Here is a 16,101-nt window from a genome sequence, read left to right on the forward strand (position 1 = left end):
ACACACACACACACACACACACATCCTGTTTTCCTCCTGCATATTTTTCAACCTCAACAGCCAGAGGAACAAACCAGCTCTCATCTGTGCAGCATAATATCTTCTCTTCTAAAGTGTGATGCAACATATTGTACATTTAGTTTTTTTCTTTTCATTTTCATGTTGATATTCTTATTTTATTGGATTTTCAGTAATGGAGATTGTTGAATAACCAGTGGGTCTATCATTATGACAACTTACATCAGTATGTAATATACTATATACAGTATATAAGTACAGTCATAATGAATAATAATAACAGAAAATGTTGCCTCATTATTAGCCCAATTCATTTTATTAATTATATTTTAATATTTTTCAGTTTTTACTATGTGCAAAACTACAGTAGTTGCTTGTACTCTAAAACAACAAGTTGTTAATTACAAATAGTTTGTTTTGTTAACTTAATAATGATTCAATGAAGGACTTGTGGTGTTACAAAACTTAGAGGAATTAGACAAAAGTGACTCGTCTACCTCGTCGTGTTCGCACCTATCCAAATTTCGTTTTGCATCAGTTGAGTAAAACTAATAATAACTAATTATCAGACACTCGTCTGGCAGATGGCTACCAGTCAAAGGCCTGATTTACCTCGACCACTGCTGCTGCTGCTGTGGTGGATTAGTCCAGATGACTTTAGATTGGATTAGGGCCCCTGTGGAAACGCAGAGGACACAAGAAGATTATAGCAAATGAGGTAACTGAAATGACCATTGTTACATTGCTGTGACAATACAGTGCCACTGCTTTGTTTTAACAGATGGAGAGATATACTGTAATGCAAGGAGCGTACTTTCTACGTGGTCATTTGATAACTTTGTGCAAAATTGTAATCATCCTTTAAATGGACTGTTCTTATACAGTGCTTTTCTAGTCTCAATGACTACTAAAAGTGCTTTTACATAGTACAGGAACCATTCACACACATTGGCCAAGGCTGCCGTACAAGGTGACACCTGTTCATCAGATAAACACTCGTTTTGATTCGTTTCGTTTTTATTTCACACGTCATCACTGTACATTCAAACACAATTCCACTCAATTCCACTTCAATTGAGGCACAACAATCATATACAGGACGCATGAAATGGGGAACCCCAAATAAGCTACTAAAAGCATTTCAGAGGGGGCCCGAAAACAATGAAACATACATTAATTAACAAAACTCCAAAACTCAATTTACCATGGACAAACAAAACGAACAAAACCCAAACAACAAATAAAACAATCCCAGCACAAATTGTAGCATTTACAAAATTATCAACAAAATGAAGAAAGCAATTTTTCCTTGGCACTCGCACGCGTTTACACTCCGGCGCGGAACCACCAACCTTCTGATTGGCATGCGACCGCTCTACCACTGAGCCACAGCCGCCCCAACGTAAGACACATGAGAGTTTTCTCCTGTGTTTCATCTTGTTGAATTGATTGTATGGTAACAGCAGTACTTGGTTCATACAGCATCTCTGCATCTCTGTCATAATGTGTGGCAAATGGTGGAGGGGGGGGGGGGGGGGGGGGGGGGGGGGGGGGACTTTACAAACATCCCATTAAATTACAATTATTCACTGAATACCTACCTTTTTCATTTCAAGAAAATACCCTTTTTTTTGGTTCTGGTAACTTGATTTAAATTTAAAAATCAATCAACTGATCTAAAATGATATCTGTCCAAAATATGAATAATGACATTCTGCAAGGATTTACTTTTAGTTTTTGCTTCATTTTACTGGAAAATTGTGCTCAAACATAAACAGTTTTTTTTTTTTTTTTTTCTACAAAATCCTCCATGCACATAGAAAAACAAAGTAGAACGACAACTGCAAGCAGTCATCATGGGGTCCAAGCCTCATCGCACAAGTCGACCCCGGCGACCCGGGGAGCGCACGAAAGTGGACCCCTAAGTGGACCCCTAAGTGGACCCCAAAGTTGGTGGGGAAGCAAACATCAGGAAATATGGAGCGGTGTGAGACGCAAGGTCTGCGTTACATTGCCGTTGCAAATATCCCAGAGCCCTGAAGGATTTTTGACAACCTCTGGTCCGTTTGGTTTTATTTTCTATAAAAGCTTGTAAAACAACAACGACAACCCTGTTGTCCATAGCTGACCCTGTGAACATAATTTTTTTTTCATGAAAAACTGGGCTGTTAATAATTGTGCTGCAGTAAGGTCACTTGAACGATAAAAAGGTTGTGGGACCATAAAGACAAATAAATAAATAAAATGGAACATGAATCTCACAGATACGTACAGATTGATATCACACCAGAAGTGTCAAAACTCAAGCTTTTTACTCAAGTAAAAGTACTGGTTTCAAAACTACTTAAAGAAAAAGTAAGGGAAGGAAAAAAAATATATAATATCAATATGCTTTTTTAAATTAAACGGCGAGTTTTGGAAACAATTAGCTTGTGGTACTTGGGTGCGCTGAGCTCGCAGCGCATTTGAAAAGAGTTGTTTTTGCATCCAACCATTTAGAAATATTCCTCCGGGTACGGCCAGGGATGTAGAAGGGTTGGCTGGTCGTCGGGCTATCAACCTCCTCGCTGCTGCTTGGATGGGACATTTTGCCCGAGTTGTCTTGAGTCTCTGCCACGGACATCTTCGTACTAGGCTACATACGTCTGCTATTTCCTTGCTGGAGTGTGACGGGATTTGTGTCATGTTCAGGTGCGACGGACTGCATTCAAACCAATAGGGTGTCGGAATGGTATATGTTTATACTTCTCATCCAACCACAAGTCACTCTATCCAGATGGCGCGATTCATCTGGATAGATTTTTTTTACGTTTTTTTGAACCATGACAAGATGGAATGAAAAAAGCTGAACTGAAATAAGAGCTACAAGGCTAATTTTAAAATGTAAGGAGTTGAAAGTGCAGATAATTGTGGAAAAATGTAAGGAGTAGAAGTAAAAAGTCTGCTGTAAAATAACTACTACAGTAAAGTATAAATACACAAAATTCAAAAATCATTTATTCGTCATAAATGATTCTGACGAATGAATATTTAAAAAGAATTTTTTGTCTAATATCGGCCCGCCGATATATCGGTGGAGCTTGAATATAAACTTGTTGTACTTGTAGCTCTCCCTAGTGGCCATTTGTGGTAAAATGACCTCCAGAGGGTCATGGCAAACAAGACTTTAAAATTTTGCGTTGATAGCATTTATTTTTGGTCGAGATATGGCAAAGTCATAGTTAGCTACACAAATTTGTTTTTGCATAATTTGTGCAATTATTATCCTATAAAAAATATTTTTTTGGGGATAATAATATACGGTTTAGTCTGTAGAGGGAGTTTTACACGGAGAAGAAAAATAAAGGAAAAGACTCAAAATCAATTATTTTTTTTAAACAATAGAGTTCCACCGCCCTGCTGTGTATACTGCGTATCTTTGCTACTGCGGTTACTACAGCCTCGGGCTTGGACCCCTAAATACTACTTTTTTATTTATATATTATAATATATATTACATGATAACGGCAAATACATAACTTGGAGAGCTTTTCATTGTGAGTCTCGGGAGTGTACAGTTACAGTGTTTACAACACAATCTTTCTTCAACAATAGAACCCGGCTTTAATGGGGCTCTAATACCCCGCTCATCCCCCCCCCCCCTCACCCTCTGGCTCATCTCCTGACTGCTGACACAGCCATTACTCACCAGTTTAAAGCAGCTCTTTGGCCGTGCAGCTCAGCGGGTTCGTTAAGATTTTGGGGGGGTGGAGGGGGGGGTCGTGTGTTGGTTTGGGAGGAGGTGGATGGAGTGCAAGGGGTCAAGCCAATGAGCAGCTGGGATTACCACCCACCCACCATCTGCCATCCAAATAATTATCAGAGTGAGGAAATCAATTGCCTGAGTAAATATCACAGGTATGTAATCTCATTTAAAACAGTACATTAAACTTTAGGCCAATTTTGGTGTAATGATCACTGGTCTTCTGGTTATCAGTCTTTTTTCTATCCATGGCACCTTTTAAAGCACTAACATGAGAGTTGTAATGATCTTCTCTCAACGATTTGCAAGAAAGCAAATAAGCATTCAAAGTCAAATATTTATCAGTAATCAGATATCCAGATAGCACTGTATATTTGTATGATCCTTACTGTTAACATGTTTATATTTTTGGCATTGTGTATATTTTTACACATTTCTGACTTGCATTATATTGATATTTCATACCTGCACTCTTTCCTACTTTGCACTGCAGCTGCTCCACAAGAAGCCCTTGGGGTAAATAAAGTTCTACTATATCTTTTCTACATAAAACATAAACACAAAGGTCATATCTGGGATAATGGTCCTAACTGGGATACAGTAAATGGGCTATTTAAGCTGGAGCCCGAGGGTCATTAGCTTAGCTTAGCACAAAGACTGGAAACAGCTAGCCTGGCTCTGTCCAAAGGTAAAAAGATACTTCCTGAGAAATACCAAATAACGGCTTGTAAAACCAGAAAACTTAGGTTTTTGTTCAGGGGGAATGCATTTTGCCAATGAAGCTATTTACCACACTATTTTCTTACAGCTTGGAGCAGTAACTGAATGCAGCATCCCAGAAGTCTCGTTCACATGGTGAAGATGCTAGCTTTATACCATTGACACATATATATGTATATATATATATATATATATATATATATGTAAGATGCAATATATTTACAGTCTATGCTTTGTCCACCATCCCCGCTCTGAACTAACCCCAGATAAATCTTGGATGTAGCGTGGCTAGCTTGCTATCTGACATTAAAAAACATGGAAACATGTAGATGCTGGAAGGTCTGCTCGCTTTCTGTGGAGTTTTCCCTTTCTTCAAGTTCGGCAACATGAGTTAGCTCAAAGAATGGAAATTATTCCATTAATTATTAATTAATTAATTATTGGAAAACTCTTGATTCATTGAGTTTACTGATAACTGTGTTTGTGTGTTTGTGTAGTTCAAATGCAGCCTTATTGTTTAGTTAAAGCCACTACACACAGCATTTTAGCATCTTCCGATAATTTGATTGTTTTTTTGTGCTTGTTTTTTTTGGGTAGGAACATGAAAATGATTCCAGTAAAACAGAGTAAACTTTTGAATTAAGCTAACAGAGAGGAGCCACAGGTATTTTTTTCCCAAACATTATTTTCTGTGGTAATTCCTTTAACTAAAATTTCACCAATCAATAGACAAGAATACAGTGTTTCAGCATGTTGACTCCACATACTAAAAGTATAATGTTTATATAGTTTTCTCAGTAACATTTAACATTTGAAATCTAAATTGGCTTGGTGAGTTATTTATGAACGTCTCTTTTATTTTTGTGTAGTTTTATATTCTGAAAAATATAATATTTTGTGGGGGGTTAGGAGCTGAATGAAAATAAACAGTATTTAGTACACAAGTTTTACATCTCAAACTGATCTTTCCAGCAGATATTATCCAGCTCTACCTAAAATTGATTGTATGAACAGCTCCAACTGGCCCATATTGCGTCATTTACGTGCTCGACCTTAAGCTGACCAATATGACCAATAATGGTTGGATTTATCTTTAAGAACACAGATGCTGCTCCATATGAGTCATGCAAATAACATGGAGAGCTTACAGTCACAAATTCAAACAGATGCCTTGCCTGGCACACTTTTTCGCCGCCTTTTACTAAAGCATCATATTGTCATATATCTAATCGGCTCAGCCATAATTACAATGATATCCACATCCTCTCTTTTCAACCATATGATCAAATCTCCAACTGTTTTAATCCTGAATAAAACAATTAATTTCCGTGGCGCAACATGTACATCACAAAGGAGCCTTCCTGGTTCCCTGGTACGCTGTAAGATAATCGACCAACATGCAGCAGCTTCTGTGTATGAATTCAAATTTTAGCCTATAGAAAACCAACATGGCTTTTTTGCACTTTTGGAAAAAAGAAGATCCTGACTGATGCAGCGAGAGCCGCTGAGAATGCAGTGGTCATTTGTTGTTCCATTGTCGAGTGTGATGATGCAGAGAGGAGCATCAGAGGAGGATTAGTGAGCGGTGGCACATGTCAGGGAGCGAGAGTGTAGACTAGACCGGGCGTCATGGGGCTCAGAGCCGCTGACACACAACCGAGCGGGCTTCATGGCAGCACAGACACAGCGGAGAAAGCAGCTTGTGTATAAAGATGTCTTGTGATTCATCACACAGCCTGGGGTTTATCCACATGTGCAGTCTCACCTGCAGGCTGGCGACATGTATACTGATAACAGATTAAAGTCCCTCCCCTTCCGGTGGACCACCTTATTTTGGAAGAAATATGTACAGTGGGGAAAGACAAATTATTTTTTGACTACGTTTGAATGAAGCCAAAAAGACAATTTTGCAAGTCCCAGTTTGTTGTAAAAGTGTTTAAGTAAAAGTCTGTGAAAATACGTTATCAGAAGGACTACTTACCCCAAAGTCACATAAGTGATGTCTTGCTAAAGCCACGATGTGTGTTTGGTAAAAGGATGTAATGTTACTCCCACGACCAGTGGGTCTTGCTTGTTTTTTGCTTCCCGGCTGGTAAAAAGACGGTGGATAAAACACAATAACGTTACATGTGTTGTGAAACAGAGCTAAGCTAGCTAAGCTAGCAAGCTAGCGAGCAAGCTGAGCACCAAGCAAGGTGACGTAAACTGTGTGAGGCAAGACACGTAGATTTGAAGTGTCAAAAGTGTCCTTGGGCAAGACACTGAACCACAAAATTGCCCTCAATGCTGTGCCAGCAGTGTGTAAACGTGTATCTGATGAGCCGGAGGCACCATATATGGCAGGCTAAGACAGTGTATGAATGTGTGTGAAAAATACAAAAGCACTTTGAGTAGTCGTTAAAACTAGAAAGAAGTGAAGAAGAAAGTATTTTCCTCCATCTTGGATTTGTGCAGCCAGCATCCTCAAAGAGGTTTGCAGCCAGTCAGGTTGCAGCCATGTAATCAGGACGGGAACTCGAGCTGTCCCTCACCAGTTCGCTGAGGCCCCACTCATTATCTTATCACCCATTGTAACCCGCTGTAATTCACCCTCTCATGATTGATGATGTCGCTGTCTGATTACACCAAGACAAAACCCCCCTAAGATCACCTTTCGCTCCCGTGGCCAATTCCACGAGCTCCACAAGGTCCACGGGAGAGGACGACAGGGGGGTTGGTGGCCACGGTGGGCTGACACATGCACGTCAGATTTGATGTGTACAAGAATCGGCACAATGTCACAAAAATTGTGCTAAATAATTTGCCTTTAGGCTCAATACAAGAAGACAAACTTTCTTGGGGAATAGTAATAACACAATTTGAGTGGCTCATGTTTGGGTGATTTGGAGCTTAGTATTTAAGATGCACCTAACGAGACACAGTGTTTCTGATAAGGAGCTCCGTGTGGTGCAGTCACAAACAAATAAGGAAGAAGTGGTATAAAACATTTAGGCTGAAGGCTCCTCTGCTTCAGATCATGTCCCTGGCCTGCCTTGGACAAATCAGATAGGTAACCTGTGCTCTTTTTAAGTGGGACAGTGAGCCTCTTCTCCCCATGTGGCAGGTGGAGACGGATGCCTCATTATCAATGCCAGAGGGGACAAAACAAGCCCAGGACCTGATGCCCCCCTCCCACCGCTGGCATTCAGTTTCCAATGCACCAACACAGGGAAACCTTGGACCGATGCCTGGCCGCGCTCATCTCTGACCTCAGTGAGCGCAGGTCGCTCGCAGAGTCACATTAAACTTTCAGAGAACCCAAAGGTCCCCGTCAGGAGTGTTAACAGCAGCATTGTCCCGGCACCCCCTGACTCAAATGGCCAAGTGTAACAAGGCACCGCCTCCAGTGGTCAGGGCCGCCCCCCTGGGTCCACAGATACAGTGACACCCTTCAAATCCATCTACAGCTCCTTTGAGTCTGATAGAGAGATACAGGGTAGAAGATTCAAGAGCAAGTGGCTTATTTTTTACAAGACAAATGTAAAAGGTTAACGGAGCTGCACCGCCACGGACACTGTGGCACTGTACATCAAATGTGTGTTTGCGCAGAAAACATTTCATTCCATTTATATATCTTTAAGAACAATGCACATAAAATACCATTCTGTAAATGTGCCAGTGTTAGCCAAATGGCTAATTTTGAACTGTAGTCCTTTGGCGAGATGTTCTGAGACCAGAGCAACAGGAAGCAGCAAAGACATTACGGGTTAAAATTTACTGACAGACGACAACAAGACACCATGAAGACAGCAAAAGCAACAACAACAAAAAGCCTTCTCAAGAAGCCATGCAGCAAGACAGAACAGTAAAACATCAACACATTCATGTAGCCATGCAAGCAAGCAATCAAGCAACACAACACAGCCACGTAACCCTGATCACAGCCATTTTTTTATTCATGCAGAGCAGCAATAGGCAATGAGACGACTCAGCGAGAAATGAGGGAGCGTACCTGTGGGATTAGGCTCAGGTGATAGGATTGCCACTGATCACATTAAACTAGACACATTAGACTATCACACCCTGCAAGGTAATGAATTTGAATTAAAAAGAACTTGACATTTGAAGAATGTGCAGAAAGAAAATATTTTCTTCTTGTTCCTTTCCCTGAACCACTGTCCTTAAACGAGTTTTCACTCTTCATATGAATGTACAAAAGCATGTTTAAAGCACCCATATTATGCTCATTTTCAAGTTCATAATTGTATTTTCAGGTTGTCCCAGAATAGGTTTACATGGTTTCATTTTCAAAACAACACCATATTTTTGTTGTACTGTACCTTGCTGTAGCTCCTCTTTTCACCCTGTGTGTTGAGCTCTCTGTTTTAGCTACAGAGTGAGACATCTCACTTCTATGATATGTTTGTTGGGAGTTGCACATGTGCAGTAGCTAGTTAACAATGACATTAGCTAGCTACTGTTTTTCCTACTTTGGTCAGTACAAGGCAGGATTAGCTGGGATACACATACAGTACCTACAGAACAGGGACATGGAAGTAGTTCTTTATTAGATTATGGTGAACTAGTGTGTGTTGTAGCAGTGTTTTGCCACTGAAAATGAGGTAGCATGCTAGCGCTAGCATGTGCTACGGTTAGCCACCTCGTCTCGGGTAGTGACGTGTAGATTTTGAACAGCTCACCCGGAGAATGAAGACAGGGGACATTCAGAAACTGTTTCACTCAAAACAGCATGGATGGGTTTTTTCCAAGTTTGTACGTGTGGCACCAGAGATGCAAAATAACACCCCAAATCCCAGAAAAAGTGTGTTTTTTTTCATAGTATGGGCACTTTAAGATTAACTAAAGCATTACATCGGTTTGCTTACTGCAAGTGAAAATGCAGTTTTCAGTGATTTATCTTGGTTAAAGTTAGCGGATTTTTTTGATTTCTAAAAGTATCATGGACCTAAAATTATATTCCACAATGTCTCTGCCTTTGTATCCTACATTTCATAGTTGAATGTTTAAGAAATATTAAAATTTTGTTTTAAATGCTTTCTTTTTTGCAGGAAAAAAACAACCTAAAAGATCTATGTGATATGGCCAAAAGCTATGTTTCAAAATGTCTCCTAAAAGATGAAGATTGAAGAAAACAATGGAATTAACTGAAAATAAACAAACAGGACAAACTGGCAAAGAAATCACACCAGTGGCATCTGTTGAAGATGTAGCCTGGTCCATGATAACTCCATAACACCACAGACCCCCTACTGTTAAAATAAGCTCATATTCAACCCGGATTGGACATAATATTTTAAACACATTTTGTAGAAACAATGAAAACACCTGCTACAGATTTTATGAGATAATTTCAACATCCTGCAGCGTGGCAACTGAGATACAGTACGTCATTTGTTTTTCTGCACTGATGATTTAATATCTGATACAAAACGTATTTGCATCGTTTACTGTGTGCTCTGACCAGTGGTAGAAGTATTCAGATTCTTTATTTACGTAAAAGTACAAACACAACGATCTAAAAGAACCTGCGTATAAAATCCTACTTAAGTAAAATGTAATGCTGCTAATACATTAATGGATTATTATTGCATCAATCATTAAGTAGCATTTCACTGTTGCTGGAGGTAATTCATCAACTTTATATTTTATCAAGATCTCCATCAGGATTGTTGTATTTTATATGCATTATTTAATTGCATCACTGCTCTACATTTTTGCATGTGTCAAAAAAATTCTATAATCAGCATTGCTTGGCTGAGTTTTTGTTGCTTCGTGTTGCCTGCATGCATGGTTACTGAATGTGGATATTGTTGATGTATTTACTGTACTAATGTCTTGCTGTGTGCAGTTGATCTGGTCTCATACGTTCTCACCAAAAGGACTGCTGTTGAAATTTGGCCACCTGGATAACACTGGCACATTTACAGTAGTGTTGATTATTGTTAAAAGGCAGGTTTTTCTCACCTTTGTCACACCAAATCCTTGCTCTTGGGGGGATGGTTGTGTCTTTGTTAATTATAGAGTGTGGTCTAGACCAACTCTTCTGCTACGATTTGACACTATGAATAAAATTGAATTGAAAATGTAGCAGGACACCTGTGGAGAATGCATTTGCCCAGCAAATGTTAGGGTAATCTTCCCATTAATGTGTTTCCCTCAGAAATAAATACATGAAAATGAAATAAAAACATACAGGTAGTTTAGTCCAGTGGTTCCCAATCTAGGGGTCTGGACCCTTAAAAGAGTCGCAAAACCAATCTGAGCAGGCATGACAATTAATGGGAGAAGAAAGAAGAAAAGTGTTCTGCTAGCTTTTGGGTTATTTGTGATATCCTGGGTGATTTTATCTCTTTGGGCCTCAACCTGTTATTTAAATGAAACCATCTGAGAACTTTAGAGGGGAAATCTCTCTTTGGTGTAACTGCACAACAACCCAGAAACATCTTAAACGGGACCAGGAGACATAACACTGATGTTACTATCCAGAGTTGCGAGCCAAAAAATGTTGCGAACCACCAGTTTGATCTTTAGCAATGTGTTGTATCTGAAAAGCTTATGACATGTTTTTAATGTTAAATATGCAAAGGGACTAGTAGCTAACTTAAGTTGTCAGATTAATGTTAAGTTTAAGATAAAGAGACTTAATGCAAAGAGATGTCTGAAATACACCACTGCTTTTAAATTAATTAATGCACATAATACTTTTATTATTTATGTACATTTATTACAGAATGTAATGTACAAAAATAAATACATGTATACAGTATGTATATTATTTTAAATGTTTAATACAGGACAATAGGACAAATAGGAAAATAAACTTTCATTAAAAATGGTTCTGATACTACTATGTTCCATTGGGCTTATATTTAATTTAATTCTTGATGATGTTTGATAAAATCTCAATGTCTGCCAACTGATTTTTAGAGTGTAACTAATGTGAATGTAAATGATTAACCAAGGGAAATAAAAGCATCATCAGGTAAACTGGAGGGTTTGCTGTCATCTAGTGGTTCAGTCCTGAATCTCCACCAGAATAAACAAGTACAAAATCCAAAAAAGTGATGAAGTAGAAACACTTGAGTTTTTCTCATCATATAAACAACTGTGGCAGAGTGCTTTAAATATATGCATCTGTAGAACATTGATTGTTCCCAAAAACAAACTTTGAATTTCCACCTCCTCTATTAGGTTTTGTACACATTTTTTTATTTATTCCTTTTGCACGTCTGTCTTCTTGAGGTGACGCTGCAGCAGGTGCACAAACACGGCGATATTCACAACAAACTGCATTAAACCTATAGACGAAAGGCCGTAGTTCACGTACAGGAAGCCACCAGCAGTCGGCCCGACTGTGCGGAGCAGGGATTGGACAGATGCACACAGTCCCATCATGGTGCCTGAGTACAAGAGCAAAGTGGGTTCAATAAACAATTTAATGAACTGCGTTTTGAAGTCAGATAATTGTCGGTTTCTGATGAGTTGAGCCTGTAGTATTCAGATTTGTTTCTGTTTCGGTTGGTATGCCGGCCAATAGGCCCAAACGCACTGCAACTCAACAAAAAAAAACACATGCAAATGGACAAAACACAAGCAAATCAAGAAAACATCTCCATTGCCCTGATTAATGATACTGAAAATGTTATTGTCAATGTTTTGATTCTGAATTAACTTTATTTGCTGGACTTACAGCGGCCAAGAGAATGATTGGAGCCCGTTAGAAACCATCTATTAGTAATAAAACATGGACCCTTTCCTTTTTGGATATCATATATATGGAGCTCTCCACGGCATTAATGAAGCACCAGGAAAGACTTTGGACAATTGGCTCAGCATTGTTGAATCCTTGAAATCCATGCTGTAGAATTGTGCAGAGTGTTTGTTTCCTTCTCGTATTTCCTTTGTTTTGGAGTGAAACATTTGGAAGGATTGCGGAAAAGGTGCACTTTGCCTTCTTCGGTGTGTGTAGTGTACTTTTCTGTATGTTGTCATCTAGACCAATCTTTTGCACTTTTGCGTATGTGTTTAAATAAAAGAAATCGGATTGCAAAAAAATGAAAACAGCTTCATTAATTTGACAACACATGCGCAGCATTTAGCAAATATGCTGAAAATGCCCACAACACAACCAAATATAGAAACAATGCAAAAAAGAAAAGCACACAAACCCGAAAACAAATGCAACAGAATAAAGCTGCATCCAGTTTACAGTTTCTGGCAGCCACCATAGATTTGGGTAATATTTCACCTGACACTACAACAACAGATATTTTAATTTTGTAAGGTTGCACTTCTTTCCCTCCTTTTGTTTAAATCAGATACAGTCAAGCATTGCCAGACAAACGTTGTGTGGTTGGTGTGAATGTCTGAAAGCGGGATGACTTCACCTGTGTCGGAGGACGGTACGCTCTTGGTGAGCATGCTGTCTGTGAGGACATTAAACAAACTGAGAGAAAACACCATCGGGATGACGATCAGGCTGAACTGGAACACATTCTGCATGTAAGCCTGCAGAAAGAAAGAAAGAACTTAATGAAATTATCCAAACTGAGGAGTATTTACATTTTAAACAAATGCCAATCACTAAGGACGCCTTCGACTCTTGGGTTGATTGCCATGAACATTATTACAACACCCAATGTATTGTTGTCTATCCCTGCAAACAATACACTAGTTTTAATAAAGACATAATATACTTTAAATACTCCCCAGGTCTAGTGTGTGTGTGTGTGTATGTGTGTGTGTGTGTGTTTTTGTGTGTACCTGAGCCAGTCCCACCAAAGAAGAAACTCCGATGGACAGAAGCAGCAGTGAGTTCTCCGAGTATCTCGCTGTCAGCCGACCGATCACTCCTCCCTGAACAACCTGAACACACATCCGGGTTTTATCTTACCGTCTGATGTCATCAGCTGCAGCCTTCGAAACATACGTAAGTCACTGAAATCGCATTCAGCCTGTCTTGTATTTCAGTCGGTGTGACTCTTACCATTGAGGCTATGCCAAAATAAGCCATCAGATAGCCATTCTGCTCAGGTTGCAGCTTGAAGAAGTCCATTGCAATGATTGAGAACATCACTTGAAATATGCCTGAGGAAAGAGAAGAGCAATTATTTCATTTCATTTGAATTTATGTGCTTCTATACAATGTCCATAGATGTTTGAATGTAACTCCTCTGAACCCAGGCTGAACAGACCTTTTTACTTATGTTATGTTTCTTACATGTTCCATTCGGATTTATAACAGTGGCCTCTAAACACATAGTCTTAAAGAAACAGTTTTTCAGACATAACCAAATATTCAGTCTAATAAATAATGATGAAAATGAAGTGGGAGGTCACGCGTCACAATTTGTGGATTTAAGTATAAAAGAGTTGAAATGGAAAGTGATAAATATATTTAAGTAAATACATTCCTGTATCTTTTATCAAATGTCTTCTCAGATGAACTCTTACCTGTTGGCAAACCTGCAACTATCTTCACAACAAAGGTCCGCTTCACACCTGGGAACTTCATCAGTCTTGTGATCTCTCCCAGGTTGAATACTGACTTGCTTTTGTTTCCACCTGTAGGAAATTCAAGAATAAAAGACCAAAAACTGATGTACAAACAGCCTGATATCTGCCAGATTACATAATCTCTAACTCAAATTTGTAAACCCTACAGTAGGATTTAAGAGGCACACAAGCAACAGTGCAGCTCATTCTTATTTAAAGAAGGTGTTTTTTCATAAAAAATAACTTTTCCCTTAAAGACAAACTCTAAAACTAAACTAACTGAAAAATCCTCTCTTCCCCAACCAGCATGCTTGATTTTTTGTTGCACAATTTTTTAAACAACAATAATAAACACAATGTATAGTTGTCTATTGCTGCAAACAATAATGTGCTGTAGATGTCCTGCTGTGTATAACTCTTATTATTTTACACATATTACATTATTTTACAATAAAAGATTCATCATCTATGGGGATTATTTTTAAATAAATTCAAACCGTGGATGTCAAATTTACACTGTTACACTAACAAGAACCACAAAGAACTAGACCAGTATCAAGTTGAGTCGGTTTATTTTTATGAAAAAATATCTTGATGGACAAAGACCCCGCCCGAGCTCCCTGAGAAGACGAGAAAAACCCCTGGAAGAAGCACAGTCTCCTCGGACAGCTGGAAAGCTCCAAGAGCACATTTAAAGTTTTGTCCCTACAATGCTTAATTCGGACTGCATCTGGACTTTGCTGGTGACTGGTGGGGGACGGGACACCTTTAATCTGTCTCCAGTTGACAGCTTGACTTTCTTTAGCCTCTTGGCTGCTCTGTTGCGCTGCTTTTCGCTGCGGTGGCCTTTTTTTATGTCAGCCAATTCAATCGCCACTTTTTCAGTCTGACTTCTATACATGTCCCTCTCTGCTGTTACTGCCTTGAGCTTTTCCTTCTGGTCTCTGACCGTCACCCGGCACTGCAGGAACTGCGCCGCTACCTTTGTCAGTTTTTCCAGCAGCTCCTCACACCGCTTCTGGGTTTTCCTCAGCTCTTCAGTCTGGGCGAGGAGTTCTTTCTGTAAGGACTCAACCTTCTGGAGAGGCACCTCCGGGCTGGGCTTTTTGAGCGTGCACGTTTTTTGTTGGATTATTACTATTTTTTTCCCTATTTCATCCTCAATAGCGCGTAACCTTTTGCTCTCTTTGAGCTTCTCCTTCTGTGTGTTTAGCTCTTCCTCACACTTTTGGAGCTCCTGCCTCTGGACCTCTGCATCGCCGTCCAGGATGCCCCTTTCCTTCTGAAGTGTCTGGTTCTCCAGCTTGAGGAGATGGATTTGCTTCATCTGCTCTTTGCACTGACTGGCCCTCTTGTTCATGCTCGATTGCTGGTTGCTGATCTTGTCACGCAACTCGGAGGATTCATTTTTGCAGCGCAGCAGCATGTCATTCAGGCCGTCTCTCTCTTTGATTACCTGGTCCAGTCGTTCCTTCAGGTGAAGCTGCTCGGCCCTCTGGGTGACAGCACCCCGCTTTACCGACTGCAGCGCCATCTTTGTGGACTCCAGCTCCTCCTTTTGGGCCTGAGTCTGCTTGTGCAGCCGCCTCAGGTCCGTTTCCTTGATCGTCATCTTCTTACCCAACACCGACAATTCATTCTTGCAGTGCAACAGTTGGGTCCACTGGTGGTCTCTGTTCTTGATCACCTTCTGGAGTTTTTGGCGCTCTGCCTTAAACAGCTCAGGGTAGGTCATCAAAGAGTCAACTTTCTTCCTGAGGACCTCGTTTTCCTTCTCCAGGACTTTGTTTTTGTTCTTTGTGCAGAGATATTCCCGCTCAGCATCGGGAAGGATTGATGACAGGACGTAATGGTGATAAGCTGACATGGGGCCTGTCTTATGCAAATACTTATTATCGACGTCACCTTTCTGAAAGCTCGCCATCTTTCCTGTTGATTTTCTACAGGCTCACTCTGGGTCTAATTGAGATTTGAAATGTAAAGTGTTACTCACTTGACACCTGTGCATTGGAAAAAGACCCAAATTATGACATAACATTCCAACAGAATGTGATGCGATAAAGAACACACACATTCTACAGCTGAGCGGGGATTTCTATTCTTGGACACACACACACACACACACA

The 16,101-nt window shown here is 39.8% G+C and overlaps 2 protein-coding genes across 3 annotated transcripts in view; both read right to left on the reverse strand.

The window, feature by feature from the left end:
* LOC116693539 (centrosomal protein of 83 kDa-like) overlaps positions 1–16,101 on the reverse strand; it is an 18,692-nt gene that overhangs the window by 1,931 nt on the left and 660 nt on the right. The window contains exon 1 of the mRNA XM_032522543.1: positions 14,491–16,101. This exon is cut by the window's right edge and continues 660 nt beyond it. Coding sequence (XP_032378434.1) covers positions 14,667–15,899 — 1,233 coding nt within the window. The 5' untranslated portion in view covers positions 15,900–16,101 and the 3' untranslated portion in view covers positions 14,491–14,666. The remainder of the gene's footprint in view (positions 1–14,490) is intronic.
* slc67a1 (solute carrier family 67 member 1) overlaps positions 11,256–16,101 on the reverse strand; it is a 14,596-nt gene continuing 9,750 nt past the window's right edge. For both annotated transcript variants that reach the window (XM_032522527.1, XM_032522519.1), the window contains 5 exons: positions 13,934–14,044; positions 13,467–13,567; positions 13,244–13,345; positions 12,868–12,988; positions 11,256–11,880 (listed from right to left, as the gene is read on the reverse strand). In XM_032522527.1, coding sequence (XP_032378418.1) covers positions 11,693–11,880; positions 12,868–12,988; positions 13,244–13,345; positions 13,467–13,567; positions 13,934–14,044 — 623 coding nt within the window. In that variant the 3' untranslated portion in view covers positions 11,256–11,692. The remainder of the gene's footprint in view (positions 11,881–12,867; positions 12,989–13,243; positions 13,346–13,466; positions 13,568–13,933; positions 14,045–16,101) is intronic.

The sequence above is a fragment of the Etheostoma spectabile genome, chromosome 1 (genome assembly GCF_008692095.1).
Source record: "Etheostoma spectabile isolate EspeVRDwgs_2016 chromosome 1, UIUC_Espe_1.0, whole genome shotgun sequence".
Classification (NCBI taxonomy): domain Eukaryota; kingdom Metazoa; phylum Chordata; class Actinopteri; order Perciformes; family Percidae; genus Etheostoma; species Etheostoma spectabile.